General features: G+C 37.8%; 3 protein-coding genes across 3 annotated transcripts; 1 reads left to right on the top strand and 2 right to left on the bottom strand.

Moving 5' to 3' along the window:
• Positions 1–928: 928 nt before the first annotated feature.
• LOC109007844 (auxin-responsive protein IAA27-like) lies at positions 929–4,128 on the top strand. Its single transcript, XM_018987702.2, has 5 exons — positions 929–1,878; positions 2,326–2,555; positions 3,092–3,233; positions 3,562–3,623; positions 3,786–4,128. Exons 1-5 carry the CDS (start codon positions 1,304–1,306, stop codon positions 3,791–3,793), a joined length of 1,017 nt encoding a protein of 338 aa, XP_018843247.1. The 5' UTR covers positions 929–1,303; the 3' UTR covers positions 3,794–4,128.
• A 282-nt stretch (positions 4,129–4,410) lies between these two features.
• LOC109007843 lies at positions 4,411–7,101 on the bottom strand. Its single transcript, XM_018987701.2, has 4 exons — positions 6,666–7,101; positions 5,295–5,739; positions 5,079–5,194; positions 4,411–4,904 (listed from the first exon to the last, which is right to left on the bottom strand). Exons 1-4 carry the CDS (start codon positions 6,997–6,999, stop codon positions 4,489–4,491), a joined length of 1,311 nt encoding a protein of 436 aa, XP_018843246.1. The 5' UTR covers positions 7,000–7,101; the 3' UTR covers positions 4,411–4,488.
• A 3,258-nt stretch (positions 7,102–10,359) lies between these two features.
• On the bottom strand, positions 10,360–11,715 carry LOC109007836 (protein JINGUBANG-like). Its single transcript, XM_018987687.2, has one exon. The coding sequence runs from the start codon at positions 11,713–11,715 to the stop codon at positions 10,360–10,362; it is 1,356 nt and encodes a 451-aa protein (XP_018843232.2).
• Positions 11,716–16,308: the final 4,593 nt, after the last annotated feature.

Here is a 16,308-nt window from a genome sequence, read left to right as displayed (position 1 = left end):
TTTCTTTTTTCTTTTTCTTTTTTTTTTTAAAATTTCTTTTGTCGACTTAGATATATACTACTGATATAATATAATCTGATTTATTATATATAATAATGTTAAAATTCTTCAATGCACTGTAATTAAATACAAGATTCTGATTTTTTTAATTAATTAAGTCAAATCAATAAACTGTTTATGAGTCACGCTCCAAGTCACGTTGAAGTGGGCCATGTCACTTGTATTATTATTGGAGCTTTAGGAGATGTTTTAATTAGTACATTGAACAAGAGCTCGACTTGCATTCAGAAGAAAAATTAAATAAGATTTATTCATTCAAGTCAATCAATTCCGTCTGTTTATTTATATAGCATCATATTTTTAGCATTTTTTTACAAATATATATATATATTTTAAAAGTTATCTAATTATTTGCCTAATTTTATTTTTATCCAAAAACTCTCTGTTTGATTCTTTTGTTTGTTCCACTTCTGAGGAAAATCTTCAAGGGGGATATGATCGCAGTTCAGAATTTTGTCCCCAGGTTGAAACTCAAATCACAGAAAAAAAGAGAGACCATTTTCATGCAATTACTTTCTTGGTATGCTGGACTCTCTCTCTCTCTCTCTCCCCCTCACATTCTGTGCTAAAATTCACTTTTTGCTCCGACCATTGACCGTGTGGACTATGATGTATTTTAGTGGCAGTGTCGGTACTGTGATTAATGGGTACAAAATAAAATAACTAAGTTATATACTGTTTAAAAAAAGAGAAATTTATTATTTAAAAATTAATTTTTTTATATAAAATTTCAATTTATTCAAAAATTTTATTTTTCCCTGAAGAAGGATTTGGTGAATCTTTAATTTCGGCTTTGTTTGTTCTCGAATAATCTGTCAAATTCACACCACATTGCTATAAAATTGGACACAATAATATTATTGGCCACAGATTATGTGCGAGAATCGGCATTGCTCACAGAGTTTGAAACTCATCACAGCGGGACTACGCCGAAAAAGAAAATTTTGGAGATCTGAGAGAGATCAGATTTCGTTTCTCTAGTATATAGAAAAAGCGGGTGAAAAAAAAAAGTTTGCTACAGAAAGGCCTAAGAAGCTTCTTTTCTGCATAAAAAAAAACAGCCCGCAGGGCTAACCAGAGTGGTGTTTTAAACTTTTATGCTCTCTCTCTCTCTCTCTCTCTCTCCTGTCTACAGTCTACCCTCTGTTCAGGTTATCAACCATATTATTCCTTCTCTTCATTCATATTCTTCCCAGCCTTTTCCTCGAGTTATACTTGTGTTTCTTTGAATTGTGTAACTTTCATGTCTATACCACTGGAACATAATTACATAGGCTTATCAGAGGCTTCTTCAATGGAAAGAAGCTCTGAAAAGCTTTCATCTTCCTACTCTTCTACTCTCTCCACTGAGGTTGAGAAGAGCTCTACTCTCAACCTCAAGGAGACTGAGCTCACACTTGGCTTGCCTGGGTCTGAGGTCCCAGAGAGAAAACCAGGACTGGGGGTCTCCCTTTTTGGCAAGGACTTGGAGGATAAGAATAATGGGTATTCTCTGAGCACTCTAAAAAACCCTGTGTCTGGGGCTAAGAGGGGTTTCTATGATGCCATTGATGGTTCTTCTGGGAAATGGGTTTTATCTATGTCTAATGTATCTGAGGTTGATTTGGGTAAAGGGGCTGTTTTGTTCTCTACTAGAACTGGGAATAGTGGTAAGCCTTTTGCTGATTTAGAGGGTAAGAATAATACCCAGCAGTCATGTCCGCTCGCAACACCAACCACGAAAGAGGCTAGTTCTGTTCCTCAATCTTCAAAGCCAGTTCAGGATAAGAAGCCTCAGATTCCTGTTGCAAATGAACATGGCAGTGCTCCTGCTGCAAAGTAAGCTCCCCATTCTTCGCATTGTTAATCGTGTTTCTCTTTGTTAATTTGGTTATAGTTGTCGAAAAACCGATTGCTGAAAGTTTTGAGGAAAAGTTATAGAGCTGGGTTTTAGTCTTATGTTGTACTGGTTTTCCCAAAAGATGATTTCACATTTTTTTTCTGCCATTTAGTCTCCAGAATAGGTGCTTTGCATGGAAAGTTTTGTTCAGCTATATCATCTCTCAAAACAAATACTGAGGTTTTATCAGAATGACAGACTTCTTGTGCGCTATTAAGTATTAATACCTGCTCTTCCACTTATATTATGTTTTTCACTTTTTTTAGTTCTTTTATTGTATTAAATGCTAATCTATATGACGAGTTCTTAAACATTTACTACTTTATTTTTGAGAATATGTACTACTTATTGAGCGTGAATCACCAAGCATAAAATTGTTGCAACAGGGCACAGGTTGTAGGATGGCCCCCAATTCGTTCATTCAGAAAAAACAGCATGGCCTCCAATTTGACGAAAACTGCCGATGAGGCTGAAGGAAAAACTGGATTTGGATGCCTTTATGTAAAAGTTAGCATGGACGGTGCTCCGTACCTAAGGAAGGTTGATCTCAAAACGTATAAGAATTATATGGAACTGTCATCGGCTCTGGAGAAGATGTTTAGCTGCTTTACCATTGGTACTCTCTCTTTAGCCTGAAAGCAAAAGAACGTGTGACCTTAAAAATATACATAAAAGCCGTTCTTTGTTTTTAAAAAGTTAGTAAATGCATTTTCATATCTCCTCCGACATGGCCTACAACCCCTTTTTTTCAATGATGTGGAACATCAGCACGACCCTTTGGACCCGCTTCTGGAGAGTAAAATCCCAGATACTCGATTCCACCGGCTGGAACTGTATATCAAGTCATCGGGAAACTCAGGAAACTCAGGATTTCTAATAACCCCCTTTTGTCATACTAAGGACTGCAGCAAAGGAACTATTAATAATGATCTATAATAAAATTGAAGACAAAACCCTTGAAAGCTCTGCAGTTTTTGTTGCCTATACATGTGATTTCCATTTTTTTAGGTGTGATTTTTCTGTTTCGTGAGAGAGAGAGAGAGAGAAGACTGGTATTTGTATGTTATATTAGAAGAGTGTTTGCTCAAGATTGCATGATGGCATATTTATGCAGAAGGGTATTTATTCATATCCTGAATGACTGTGATCCAGGGCAGTGCAGTTCTCGTGGACTTCGAGGGCGGGATGGCCTAAACGAGAGTTGCTTGAGGGATCTTCTCCATGGCTCTGAATATGTGCTGACATATGAAGACAAGGATGGGGATTGGATGCTTGTTGGTGATGTCCCCTGGGAGTAAGTGCTATCCTCATATATGTGATTTCTTTTTCCTTCTAATTTTTTAAATATCTGTGATTTCAAAGGTTCAACTCAAAATTCTGCATGATTTCCTAATTTGATGTTGCTTGTTATTCCAAACTGAAATAGTTAACCATTGATTTTTCTACACACGATGCGATCTGATTAACCATCACAGCTTGTGAATTAATTCCTTACTTTTTTATAAATATAGTCAACTTGCTGAATGTTTTGATCTGATTTCAAACAACAGGCTGTTAACGTGTTTATCCATTTCAGCCATGATTATAATCCCTTCTTAAAGTTACCTTGTTTGTTGCCACAGAATGTTCACCGACTCCTGTAGGAGGCTAAGGATCATGAAAGGCTCGGAGGCAATTGGGTTAGGTATGCTCTATTATGATTAATGCACTTAGCATGAGATGATTTGTCAGTTAATATAGGATGCTCCAACATTAAACTTTGTTTAAGCATTGGGCACTCAATACTCTATTATTAACCATGAACTTTAACTTCGATCTTTGTTCTTTGTTTCTGTTCAAAATGTAGTCTGCTGAGAACGAACAAACAAGTCCGCCTGCTTGAAAGCCAGCGCGAAAGGGCCTGGAGAAGTGCAAGAGTCTCGTAACTTATGTGTAAGTATCAGCAAGAGCAGAAAGGAGGTGCTGCTACCTGTGGCAATGAAAGCTCTGAATGAATTTTTAGTTTGGTATTCTGTTTTAAAATCATATATATGCATTAGAGATATTAGATTTACGTGTAAGCTGGTAAAGTATATTTACTGGAGACATTCAGATTGTTATATATTTAAGTGGTATCTCTGCTTTGTATCTCTGAATTCCAATTGTTGTGTAAATGGATTGGTTGATGTTTGTAAATCTCTCTTTTTCTCTCCCCGAATTCTATTTTACAGAAGAATTACTATTCACATAATACCTCACTATCTCAACGCAACCTAATATAATAATACAACCAATCCATTTACAAACTATTCACATAATACCTCACTATCTAAACTTAACCTAATACTTGCATTGGAGAGAAAAGACTGATGGCCAAGTTAATCTATTATGCTTGCACGGGAAGAAGATTATCTTTGGTGACTACACAAAATATGTTGTCCCCCTGAGGGATGGATTCTCATAGTAAAGGTGGAAAACAGTCGACACAACAATAAGGAGAAAACTTAGGTGCATGATATAAAAGAACATGGAAGGTAAAAAAGTGCATTCTCATCTACACAGATTTAAAACTATTCTTTTGATATCTGAACATAAACCATCTGAGTATATCCATTAAATGTAGAAGTCTCCAGCCTGGTTAGACCGAGCCGCTGGTACAAGCCATACCGACCATCTTCAACAAGAGGACTGGTTGCACGAGCCGGATCGTATCTTGTTTGATGAGTAAGAGAAGGTCCAGCAACCGGAGGGAGTTCCCAATAAACATCAAGAATTGATTCCAGAAAGCGGCTGTTCTGAAAGTGTTCTGCATGGGAGATTGGCTTATTACTGTGGTTGAAGTTATCCCGCATATACCCTCTAACACCCCACCATGCTTCACCCGGCCCACAAAGTTCTTCTATATCCGTCCCTTTCTCCCAGAATTTCTTTCTTTTTGATCTAATCCGAGCTTCATCACTGTCTTTAAAACAGCTGTGGCCACCTCCTAAATTATTGAGAAATAAACTGACTTTATGAGTACTTCCAGAGGCAGGAAGCCAGCAACCATAAGGCTATAATCAACACAACAAAAGCAATGTGTACATCATGATACAAAAGCAAGAAGCTTATGTAGCGCAAATAGCCCAAGTAAACAAGAGCTAAAAGAGAGAGCAAGCACCTCTTATATAAGATTGATCACATATCTGCCTTAAGGAATAATGATCTCCAGTTCCAGTGTCATAGTTATCCTCAAAAACAAGATGTTGGAAGCCAACTTTAAGGGCCTGCTTTATTCTGCTTGTCAAAAACAAGATGTGGAAAAATAGTAATCAATTCCACCGTAGGGCAGTAAAAAAATGATGAGAAAACGTGTTAATTGGGATATAGTTATTACCTTTTCAATTCATTCTGATGGTCATCAAAAAATATAAGAACCCGATTCAGATCAGTAATCCCATGTTTCTTCATCACACTTCCCCAATCAACATTTCCAAAATCAACAAAGTCCTTTCCAGCAAAGTATGTGCAGTTTTCATCAACATAAGCAGGTCCCTTCTTGAGATACTTCTCGGGATGTCGGGGTGAAAGTGACACAATTGGGATGTCTGGCATCGCTTGCCGCAAAACCCAAGTGGAATGCCCCTTGAAAGCACCACTCTCAATCATCAAATCTGGCTTCAGCCATCGAGCAATGAACCATAGCCCAAAGCTGTGGTCAAAACCCATCCCATACATGTTGTTCTTAATTGGCCGAGCTTCATATATAGGTACGAACTCTTCCAAGCCATTGAGTAAATCCTTAGACGTCCATTCAACCGTTTTTCCATGTTTCGATCTGCCTTTTGCCAAGGATAAGAATATAAAAGTCACACAATTCTGGATAATGTAACATGGTGATTTTAAATTCAAACCAACGTATGAGGCATAGATTTGTGCAAGGAAGTTGAGACACTTTGCCTCGGTAACATTTCCCACGCACAGTGAATACCACCTTTGCCAAATCCCTTTATATTTCATTTATCGACAACAAAATTCAAACCAATGATTTCAACCTATATTTAAGGATCCTGATAAACTTGTGCTCCTATGCACGCCATGACTCATGTTAGCAAAATCTCAGCCATACCCAATTATATGTATTGCCATAATCTTGCAGCAGCAGCATAAGGGACCAGATTACACTCATAGTCGGATCGTATCTAGCTTTACTTGTTGGAACTTGGACCACAACAACCAACATCTTATGATTGAAATTTTACCGACAAGAGTCATGCTTCGCATCATGAACACGCAAGTACCCATATAGGTCAAATTCCAAATCCGACTCGCATTTTTATTTGGATTCCATTAAAGACCGCTACTTTCCACACCATTAAGCATTTTAGAAAGCATACACAGCGTCGTCGTCTTCCTTTGAAATTCGCTTATAAGAAAACTTCTCTCCCTATAAATGTTCAAACTTCAACTCCTTTATTTGTTTCCGGTCATCCGGAGCAAGCAAAGGCATTAAATTAGCAAACTTAAACCTTTCCCCAAAAGCATTCTAGAAACTTCAATGCTAGTTCAATTTTTTCACAATTCTTCCAATTTCTTAGGTAACAAAAATTACTTATAACTAAAACCCCATTGTCATACACTGGATCTGAAACTATACATGCCCTTAATATATGAAATCTCGAACCAAAGATACGAGATTTGATATGAATATGGAGAACAAAATCGAAAAACTTAAATGGATCGGATCCGAGTAATAAGAAAAGCTTACACCAGGGCACGCCGAGGGATCCGAAATCCGATTCGAGACCGTCTAACCCGAAGAATCTGGAGCGGTAAACCGGGTCGTAGTAGGAGGAGACGCAAACGAAACTGTGGGAGTGGAAGAGCAGCAAGGAGAGGAGAGCGAGGAAGGCGAGCAAGAGGAAGGCGAGGCAGGGTCCGATGGGACCCATGCGAGTAAAGTAGTTAAAGGCCCGGGTCGTGAGCAGGAGTTGCTGCTTCTTGGTCTTAGACTCGTCTGCGGCGCCATCGTCGTTGTTTTCGGCTTCTTCGTCCCCGTGTGGCGGAGCGGCTCGTCGCAGGGAGAGGACCCGCTCCAGCATTTTCTTGGGAATGGCCCGAGAGCTCTGTGAACTTCGTTAACTGTGCGGCAAATGGGACCAATACTCCATTGTCATGGACTCGTGGATTCATGGGCTCGCCCTGTTAATTGGGTGATGGCACAAATGAATTTAAATATCCTGATTTTTTTAAAATGTTGATTTATTTCCCTAACAAAAGATCAATTCAAATTTTAATAACAGTATATTTCGATTTTCTCTTGATATTAAATGTAAGATGTTGTGATCACTTATCAACATAATTCTTCTTAATAAATAACAATAAAAAATTCATATTTTATACTAAATAAGTATTATTTATTATAAAATAACAAATATTGAAATTATAATGACGGATCATGCTAGTGGACGTATTGTTAGTTATAAATTTTTTATTTTAATTTTCTTTAAAGTATTTTTTAACATTCTTCATTATTAGAAAAAATAATAATTTTACTAATAGTTAATTTTTAATTAATCATTAAGTAAAAATTAAAATGCATGCACGATAAAATTGATGGGAAAAACTCACGAGGCCATGTAGCATTCTCCTTCTAATGACAAAGTCCGGCTTGTAGTTTAATTAGCTGTGTAGTAGTAGCTGCTATTTATGCTGGTAGATTTTCGTCCAAAGATTGATCTTTTAATATGGACGTTTTTTTTAATTCAGTAGACTTTCACACCACGAGTAAGGTTAGATATAGTTATGAGTTGTGTAAATATAATGCATTTCTTTTGAAAAAAAGCAGTGTTTATTATTAAAAAGTTAATTTTTTTTTATGTGAGTCTTATATTTATTCATTTTTTTAAAAATAAATGTGCATTATTTGTGCATCAATGATTGTAAATATCAATTATATTATACCACACACTATGCATATGATATAATTTGATTGATAAGATTCGGATTTTAAAATTTATTTTTCAAATCAAATTATGTCACTTAAATAGTGTGTAGTATAAACGTTTTTAAATAAAATTATTCTTTTTAATAATATGGTAATCTCTTAGTGGTTCTATATGCCAAGGAATTAACAAAATAATCATGTGATGTTTGAACATAGTACTCGATCGAGTACGTACCAGCTTTGGGCTTTGGCTATCGCATTCATAGGACGCAACGATTAAACGATGAACGTTTCATGTGCCATTAATCTATGATCATTAATTTTCCAAAAACAAATCATGATCAATTAGCTTATACTTCTATATTATGCTCGCAATTTTCCCCTGAAATGAAACAATCATGAATACGATTGACGAACATTCATTTTGTATTTTGTAAATCTATTCACACATGCAGCTAGCTAATTAAGGAACACGTACAAGTCTCGGAAATCACCATCGATCTCACACTTTTATTGGCATCGTATTATATAATTACAACCATGAACTATACACACACACACACACACATGCACACACATGACCAAGTCTCGATCGACGTTGGCGCGCGCCCTACGATGAAATATGTTGAGCTACGAACTTGGTTTCTGGCAATGCTCTCCGATGGCAAATCCGATGGGCATGGGGCGTATTCATGATCATGATCTCCGACTGCATTTCCAAGCCGCGGTTTGGATTCTCCTCAGTAGTACTGTTAGGATGCTCCCTCTTGATGAGTAACCTGTAAAGAATGTAACACAGAATACGCAAGCCAAAAAGAATGAGTATGATCACCAAACCTGAAAAAACGTAATCTTTGATGGAATGGGATGTTTTGCATCCATGCAAAAAACCTAGAAGACACATGACCATGATGGCTAAGCATGCATGCAGGATGGTAAGAAGGCCTCCTTATTTAGAGGAATACTTATATTAATTCTCTGCTGCATGGGGTTCTTTCCTTGTCAATCAATCATGTTATCGTAGACAATTCTTGTGTATGCGAGCTAGCTAGCTACGCGTATTCTTGCCTTAAATGAAAAGCACTGTTTCTTTTGGGTTGCTCATGATCGTCATGACTTGTGTTTCAAGAGTGGAATAATTGTACCGGAGTTTATATAGAAAAGATCAGTCGATCCAAAGAATACTATGGGGAAGTCCCCCCACCTTGGAGCATTGTACCGTTGGACGGTCTTGGCATCTTGGATTAATATTCCTTGTAACGAAATGGTTTTTAATGTGATACTCGAATCGAACCTTCTTAATAAAAAAATATTTATATTTATATATATATTTTTATAATTTTAATAAGTCTCACAATAAATTATGTATTAATTTATAATATATATCGACTTATAATAATTCTCGATCACCGACTTTTTTTTTTCTTGGTCCTAGAGTACTCTTTTCAATTATTGCTTGTGTAAAATAATTTCAATTCGCTCGTAGAGGAAAATAAATATTATATTATAATCAATTTATGAGATGATATTCCACGTTGCCTTTTCATCTCTGTTTGAACCTCCAATAGATCAAAGCGTTCGATCGTATCTATAAGAATTTATCGGTATTTAGAACTTTCATCCATTAATGTTTTGTCCCAGTGAGACTTGGATCAAGTGGCTATATAGTAAATATCGTAAACTTCCCAGTAAATATCGTAGACGTTGGAAAATGAAGGTGGGAAGTCTTTATTTCCGATAGGTGGAAGTCTTGAAAGAATCTGCAGTTCTGAAATAAAACCTCCTGCGCTTTGTTGGTAATCCCATTGGCCAATATCAGACGTCAGTCGCACGCGTGTGAATGTGATGAATTGTTTAATGATCATGTACTGAAGACTAGGCCTAGGGACTACTCTCTGAATCCCATGAGAGTTGGCTTGTGGAGCAGGGCAGTGCACTAGGACCAGTATCGGGTGAACTTGTTAAAAGCCCCATATATGAAACTACTCAAAATTACATTCAATAACTAGAACATGGGGTGGATTAGCTGCAGTACTGCACTTCTGCTGGGTTAGAAGGAATGTATAATCAAGTTTCAAACTTTTAAGATACAATTAGTTATATATGTAATTAAATATATCTCTTCCTATTAGTAGTTTAGGGTACGTTTGGGTAGTGAGAAGTGTTGAGAAGTGTTGAGAATGTTTGTGAATAGTAGTAAAAAAGTAATGAAAAAGTAATAATAAAATATTAAATAGTAGTAAAAAGTAGGTGAAAAATAATGAATAGTAGAAAATTAAGTAAAAAGTAATAATAAAATAAAGAATAATAGTGAGAGTACTTGAGGTACTCTTACTTGCCAAACATTGAGGGCAAGTAATAATATTTTAAAATGGTATAAGAGCATAGGCTCTTGATTTCAAACCAGACATGCAGGAGTTTTGTAACCAGAAAAACAATAGGATGCAATTTATTAACCACAAAAATGAAAAACCTCACTAAACAAAAGGTTACAATGTGGTCTGAACGTACCCTCCTACTGGAAATGATCTCTTTGAAGCTTCTTCTCAACCCATGATGGTGAAAGTACCGGACTTGTCTCAAACTCCACAACTTCTCTTTGCTGGTCTTTAACTAGCTCCTCTGAGTTTGGCTTCTCGATGGGATAAATCTTGACCCGCCATACCTTAAAAGTTTGATCCAAACTTGCACTATAAATCAGCATACACTTGACCAAATTATCTAACTCTAAAGAAGCAGCTAAGCATTTCACTGGCCCGTGATGTCCTTCGATTACTGAAAGACATGAATGCAAGCAATTTCCTTCCTCTCTCCTCCATACCCTGATGGTTGAATCCTCTGAACCACTAAAGACTATGTCTCCTATGGCTACTAAGCAAAGGACAGAAAAATGATGGCCTTGCAGAAACCCTCCATGGTTATATCTCCCAGACATCTTTTCCTTCTCCCAGAAATTTATAAGCCCATCTGAGGAGCCAGAGTAGAGCAAGCATGTGCTTGGCGACAAGCTCAGCGCCAAGGCATTGACCGGTGAAAGTTGAAATTTGAGTGTCATGGTGAGGATATGAGAGTTTTCTCCAGACACTCTTCTCCATATTTTCACTGAGCCATCAGAGGAGCAAGTGAAAACACACCCATCATGTTCATTGACAACAATTGCATTGACATGACCTTCATGAGCCACGAAGGAATCCACACAATGCTTTTCAGAGACATTCCAGGCCTTCACCGTTTTGTCCCAGGAACCTGTGTATAAAAGCCTTTCTTCGTGGTTGTATGCCAGGCAAGAAATTATGTTTCTGTGTTGGTGGCTGCTCTTCCTCGGAAACATTAAGGAGAATGGACTTCTTTGAGGCAAGGTTGCGATCTTCTTTGGTCGAGAATTCTCCGTGATGGACACATTCCATACGCGAATCTTGCAGTCACCATGTGTGGTGAATAGCATTCTTCCATAGGCCAAGAGGGCACGAACTTGACCAGAATTAGCCCTTATGTAACCTATTTCAGTGCAGTCAGGTTGCTTCCAGACGTGGATTCGTTTACTCTCAGAGCCGGTGAATATAAAATCTTTCGTGAGTGTGATAGAGAAAATGTTACCGTCATGGCGGTGGAGCGAGGCTATGCAATGGTAAAGAAGAGGTTGAGAGGGAGATGTGCGCACGGGGGAGAGTGTCCATGGCGTCTCGGGGCTTAATGGCCAAAGTGGGATCGATGTTGCTGAAGTAGAAGATAGTCTTGGAGAAGCAATATTGTATATGTTAGGTTCAGATGAATTGTGATGAGCACCAAAAGAAAGTCTCCTCGGTAAGTTGATTTTCTTCCTTTCTTCATCCATGAATCCTCTTAGATCCACCTCGCCATGGCTTTCCATGGTAGATGAGCAAAAAATAGAGGTGCATGCAGTTGTGTTGTAAAAGCTGAATGGGAGTTCTAAAGTGGTTAGGTATTAAATTTAAGTTCGGCCAGGTTTGCCTGGGCCCCAATGAAGGCTCTAATTTTAAAAACCATAAATTTGCCTTACAAATTAATCTTATGTTATAGTGCTTAAGAAAGAAAATTCATTATACACACCATGATGCTGGTGAAGGATGATAGTGAGGGATGATATCTAATATCCATTACTAACATGACTAGCACCGATCTTGCTATATTCTTTCTTTTTCTTGGAAAGAACAGCTTTTACTACGTACACATCTATATATGCTAATTGATGATGATACTATAGTTGGTCACCATGCATTCTTATCGATCTTCACACTATTACATGATGCATATATACGTCTGTCTAGACAACATCAGACCTAGCTTGCTAGGGAAATACGTACATTGTCTGCATGCAGAGACACACATGATGCAAACAATGTACCAGATAGAAGGGCTATAATTTGTAGATCTGCAACTACAACCAAATGGCCGTGATCAGACACTTTCCCCTGGCTATTGAGGAGACAGATCAGGAAATAAAAACTACGATTAAGCTGGGGCTCCTAATTTCTAGTACCAACCCAAATTATACCTTACTGCATAGTTACGTTCTGTTACATCTTTATGCCTCAACTGCTTACTAATAAAATGCATCAACAACCTGTACGTCAATCATGACTCGGGCTAGCTCGTCATCATGTACAAGTGGTCTTGTCTTGAGTTATTAGGGATTATTCAGGATGCTCCAACAAAAAAGAAAAAAGAAAATACATGTGAATTTAGTGCAGACGATGCAAGCTAGCTGTGACAACTTGGAAGAATTAAAACCTATTATATGGTCCCTTGCCTTGCCGAGCCAATAAGAACGTCCCACTATCATCGAATTAAAGAGTTTTTATTTAACGAAAAAATGATTTATTATCCAATTAAAACTTAGTACCACATTAGTTAATTATTTGCATAAATTAGTCGGATTAATCCTAATTGCAGTCGTTAATTATCTTATAGCCCCCTCACACATTGATGATCTCATCAACTTGAATCATCCTAAGGAACTGTGAAACATCATGCACTAGCTATATATGCCTGACCAAGCGATCGATTATGACACATTGGAAGGGTAAGAACCTGATCCGGCTTGTCGCAATTGAACCAAAAATTTGTGCCTAGTCTCATAGTTTTTTGTAGGCTTGCAACCAATTCAGAATTTGAGCCCGACCTGACCCAACTTGTGCTTCATGATGCGTTAGACAGAATAAACCCAACCCGACAGGCCGCATATTCCTGATCGGGTCAACCTGTGTTTTTTTTCCTCTTCAAATTCAAATAATTGCAATAAAACATGTTTAATCCATCACTATTGTCCTTGGTCCTCAGTGATCAGTCCAATCCATCATTGTCCAAGTCTCATTTACTCTCAGTTATCCTCTTTCTAGATACCCAATAAGATACTCTCTGGGAACTTCTCCACATTCATTTCGTCTCCATTTTCCCTTGCATTCTTGCCCCCCAAACCCATACCCCATCTTCAACCCTCCTTTTCCTTCAAGCCATATGGGCCACTCCCAATTGTTCAAGACCGCCGTCAAGATGTCCTCTTCCTAGACCCATGTTGAGCACGTCGTTCTCTTCAAAGTGGAAGAGAACACCGACCTGTCCAAGGTCAACGTCATGGTCACTGAGCTCAATAGCCTGGTCTCCATCGATGAAGTCCTTCAACTCACCGCTGGTCTCATCTTCCTTAACTGGTCTTCCTCCCTCAACTTCACCCACGCACTCCACAGCTGCTACAAAACCAAGGAAGACCTCGAGGCCTATGTGGCCAACCCTAGCCATGTTGGCGTGGTCAAGGAGTCGATCATCCCGATTATTGAAGATGCCATGGCCGTCGATTGGATTGTCGACAGTGGTTATGAAGATGATCTCATGGCTCTACTGCATGGATCCGCCATGCAACTCAATTTCTTGAAGCTCAAAGCGAGCCTAGGCGATAAGGTAAAATCTGAAAAGAATTGGGGACTTAAACTCTGGATGGCGGGCTAGGGTTTCATCTGTAGATTTGATAAGGCGGGTCGTCAGGTTGTACAGGTTGAACCCGAGCAATAGTTAAAACCATTTTTTTCGGTTCGGGTTGGGTCGGGTCTCACGGACGGGTCGAGCTAATTGATTTTCTGCATAGACCTAGTTTTTTGTCACACAAGGCTAAGGATTATATATCTTAGGACTAATAGTATTACATGCAAACAATTTTTACAATGAGTTATACTTTTTTTCAAATAGTATGTGTGAGAGTTACACATCTTAAACAGTATAAATTATTTTTTGTATATTGATAATGCACAAAGTCTTATAATATATAGGTGCATATAATGCATGGGAGAATTTAAAAGAAACTTATAATACATTGTAATCTTACGCTAAGTTGGGTTAAAAAGGTAAATTAATTAGGAATAATTGTCTATTGCCCTATTGACGACATGTTTCGCGCACTGGATATTGGGCTCAGTTACTTGTGACAAAAAAGATAAGGGGCTCAAGATTGAAGGGTCACCTTTGATGCATAAATTAGTTTTTTGTTCATTGGAGAGAATTTCAATAAGTGGAGAACGCAAGTCCCAAATTCTAACTTGACCCTCGATTTTTATATTGCTTGTGGAGATGGTATTCTGTATCCCGTGTCAGAGGCCCTTGTCTCCCGTATGGGATACCACGTTGTCTTTTTTAATACGGCGTGGCCTTAGGCAGGTAGGTGTGCGACCACATTCTGTGCTCTCTGTTAAGGATAGAAGGTTTCATCGTGATCTCTATCCATATCTTGTATCCAACCTTTAAATACGACGTAGCCCTATTATGACGTGCATATGCATAATAATGTCAGGGGAGGTGGTGTCCTATCTTTCCACGTTAACCAATTTCCCATGTAAGCCCTGGGCCTTCTTCCTTACGCAATTCATGAGCCCACTATGATGCTGATCACTAGGCCTTTAGGATAAACTCAACCTGGCCCAATTAGAGGGATGTCCATCCCAATTAGGCCCGGCCCGATAGGGGCACAAACATCCCTTCCATGCCCATTCGGTTGCTTCGTCCTTTTGTTTCCAACTTCCAATTTCATGGTCTCCTGCTGATTATGATGAGTTTTGGTTATCCACTTCTCCGGACGTTGTAAGTAGGGGTGTCAATATGTGACACGACCCATTAATCCAACACGAATACGACACGATAAAAGCGGGTTAGAGTTTACCCTTAATGAGTTCGGGTCAAAGCGGGTTAACCCGTTAAGACACGATAGCTTAACGGGTTGATAACGGGTCAACCCGTTATGATCCGTTAAGAAAGTTAAAATTACAATTATACCCTTATACCTAAAAAATAAAATTGTTGGGATTTTAATTTCGATATTTTTATTATTTAGATTGTAATTTTGAACTTATAGTTAGTTTATATTTTTTTATAGATATTGTGATTTTAACATTTATATAAAATTATGCTAAACTTAACTAGATTAAAGAAGTTAATTTTAGGTTTGTTTCAATCCATTTATATAAATAGGTCAAAACGGGTTGACACGACACGACCCGTTATGTTATTGGGTCGTGTTAGGGTTTGAGATTTTGACACGATAAACTTAACGGGTTGGGTTAGAGTTGACTTATATAGTATAATATACATATCTTGATACGACACGAACACGACACGTTAATACGATTTGACACCCCTAACTTGTAAGTAATAGGTATTACCATGCATACTTGCGTTGGGTATGCGAGCGTCCAGCCCAACTTCAGCTAGGCAATAGGCCGACTGAGTTTTCCTTTTAGCCCACGATTTCACCATTCACATCATGAGCGCACCTGTAACAATTAAACATCGTGTAGTACGTGGAAGACCACCAAGGGATGGTCGGCTCACATTTTTTGGAGGTGAGGACCGACCTGACCAACTCCACAACCCACATCAAATATCTTACGACCAAATCATTGATCTCTAATTTTAGCGTGCAATATATATATATATATATATATATAGGTCCCTTAAAAAAATAATATAATTAAATTAATTAAGAAATAATATGATTCATCCAAGTCGCGTTAAGATATAAATTTTGCTATAATTATAAATTAAACATTTCGAGACGAAAATATCCAGATCATTGCCCATATATCACCGACTAAACGTTCTCCTTAATTTTAATTTTAATGAAAGAAAGGGGAAAAAAAGATCACTCCTCAATTTGTGATGGCTAAGTACTACAGAGAGCGAGCTGTAACCTATATAAAACAACTAATTTGAAGCCAAAAGTTACCGCCTCAACAAATCGAATTCCCGTCCCTATAGATTAATACCCCTTAAAAATTTTAAAAAGAAAAAAAAAGTGTTATCTTTTTAAGCCTATTGAAGGTGGCCAATGAAAGCCTCGAAACATATCTCATAGCGAACCTAGCTATATATCATGTCCCACATTATTCCTTTCATTCTCTGATCTAATAATTCCCACAAACGATAAATTAATGTTTTTAATTACTAAATCATCATGAGT

This window comes from Juglans regia, chromosome 12 (genome assembly GCF_001411555.2).
Source record: "Juglans regia cultivar Chandler chromosome 12, Walnut 2.0, whole genome shotgun sequence".
NCBI lineage: Eukaryota > Viridiplantae > Streptophyta > Magnoliopsida > Fagales > Juglandaceae > Juglans > Juglans regia.
The sequence above is the reverse complement of the archived record's forward strand: the minus strand, read 5'-3'. Positions and strand labels throughout refer to the sequence as shown.

Excerpts from the sequence above, each read along its gene's own strand:
- LOC109007844 (XM_018987702.2), top strand. The coding sequence starts at position 1,304 with ATGTCTATACCACTGGAACATAATTACATAGGCTTATCAGAGGCTTCT. Across the intron at positions 1,879-2,325 it reads GGCAGTGCTCCTGCTGCAAA|GGCACAGGTTGTAGGATGGC; the intron begins GTAAGCTCCCCA and ends TTGTTGCAACAG. Across the intron at positions 2,556-3,091 it reads GTTTAGCTGCTTTACCATTG|GGCAGTGCAGTTCTCGTGGA; the intron begins GTACTCTCTCTT and ends ACTGTGATCCAG.
- LOC109007843 (XM_018987701.2), bottom strand. The coding sequence starts at position 6,999 with ATGCTGGAGCGGGTCCTCTCCCTGCGACGAGCCGCTCCGCCACACGGG. Across the intron at positions 5,740-6,665 it reads ATCCCTCGGCGTGCCCTGGT|GCAGATCGAAACATGGAAAA; the intron begins GTAAGCTTTTCT and ends CCTTGGCAAAAG. Across the intron at positions 4,905-5,078 it reads TGATCAATCTTATATAAGAG|GAGGTGGCCACAGCTGTTTT; the intron begins GTGCTTGCTCTC and ends TCAATAATTTAG.
- LOC109007836 (XM_018987687.2), bottom strand. The coding sequence starts at position 11,715 with ATGGAAAGCCATGGCGAGGTGGATCTAAGAGGATTCATGGATGAAGAA.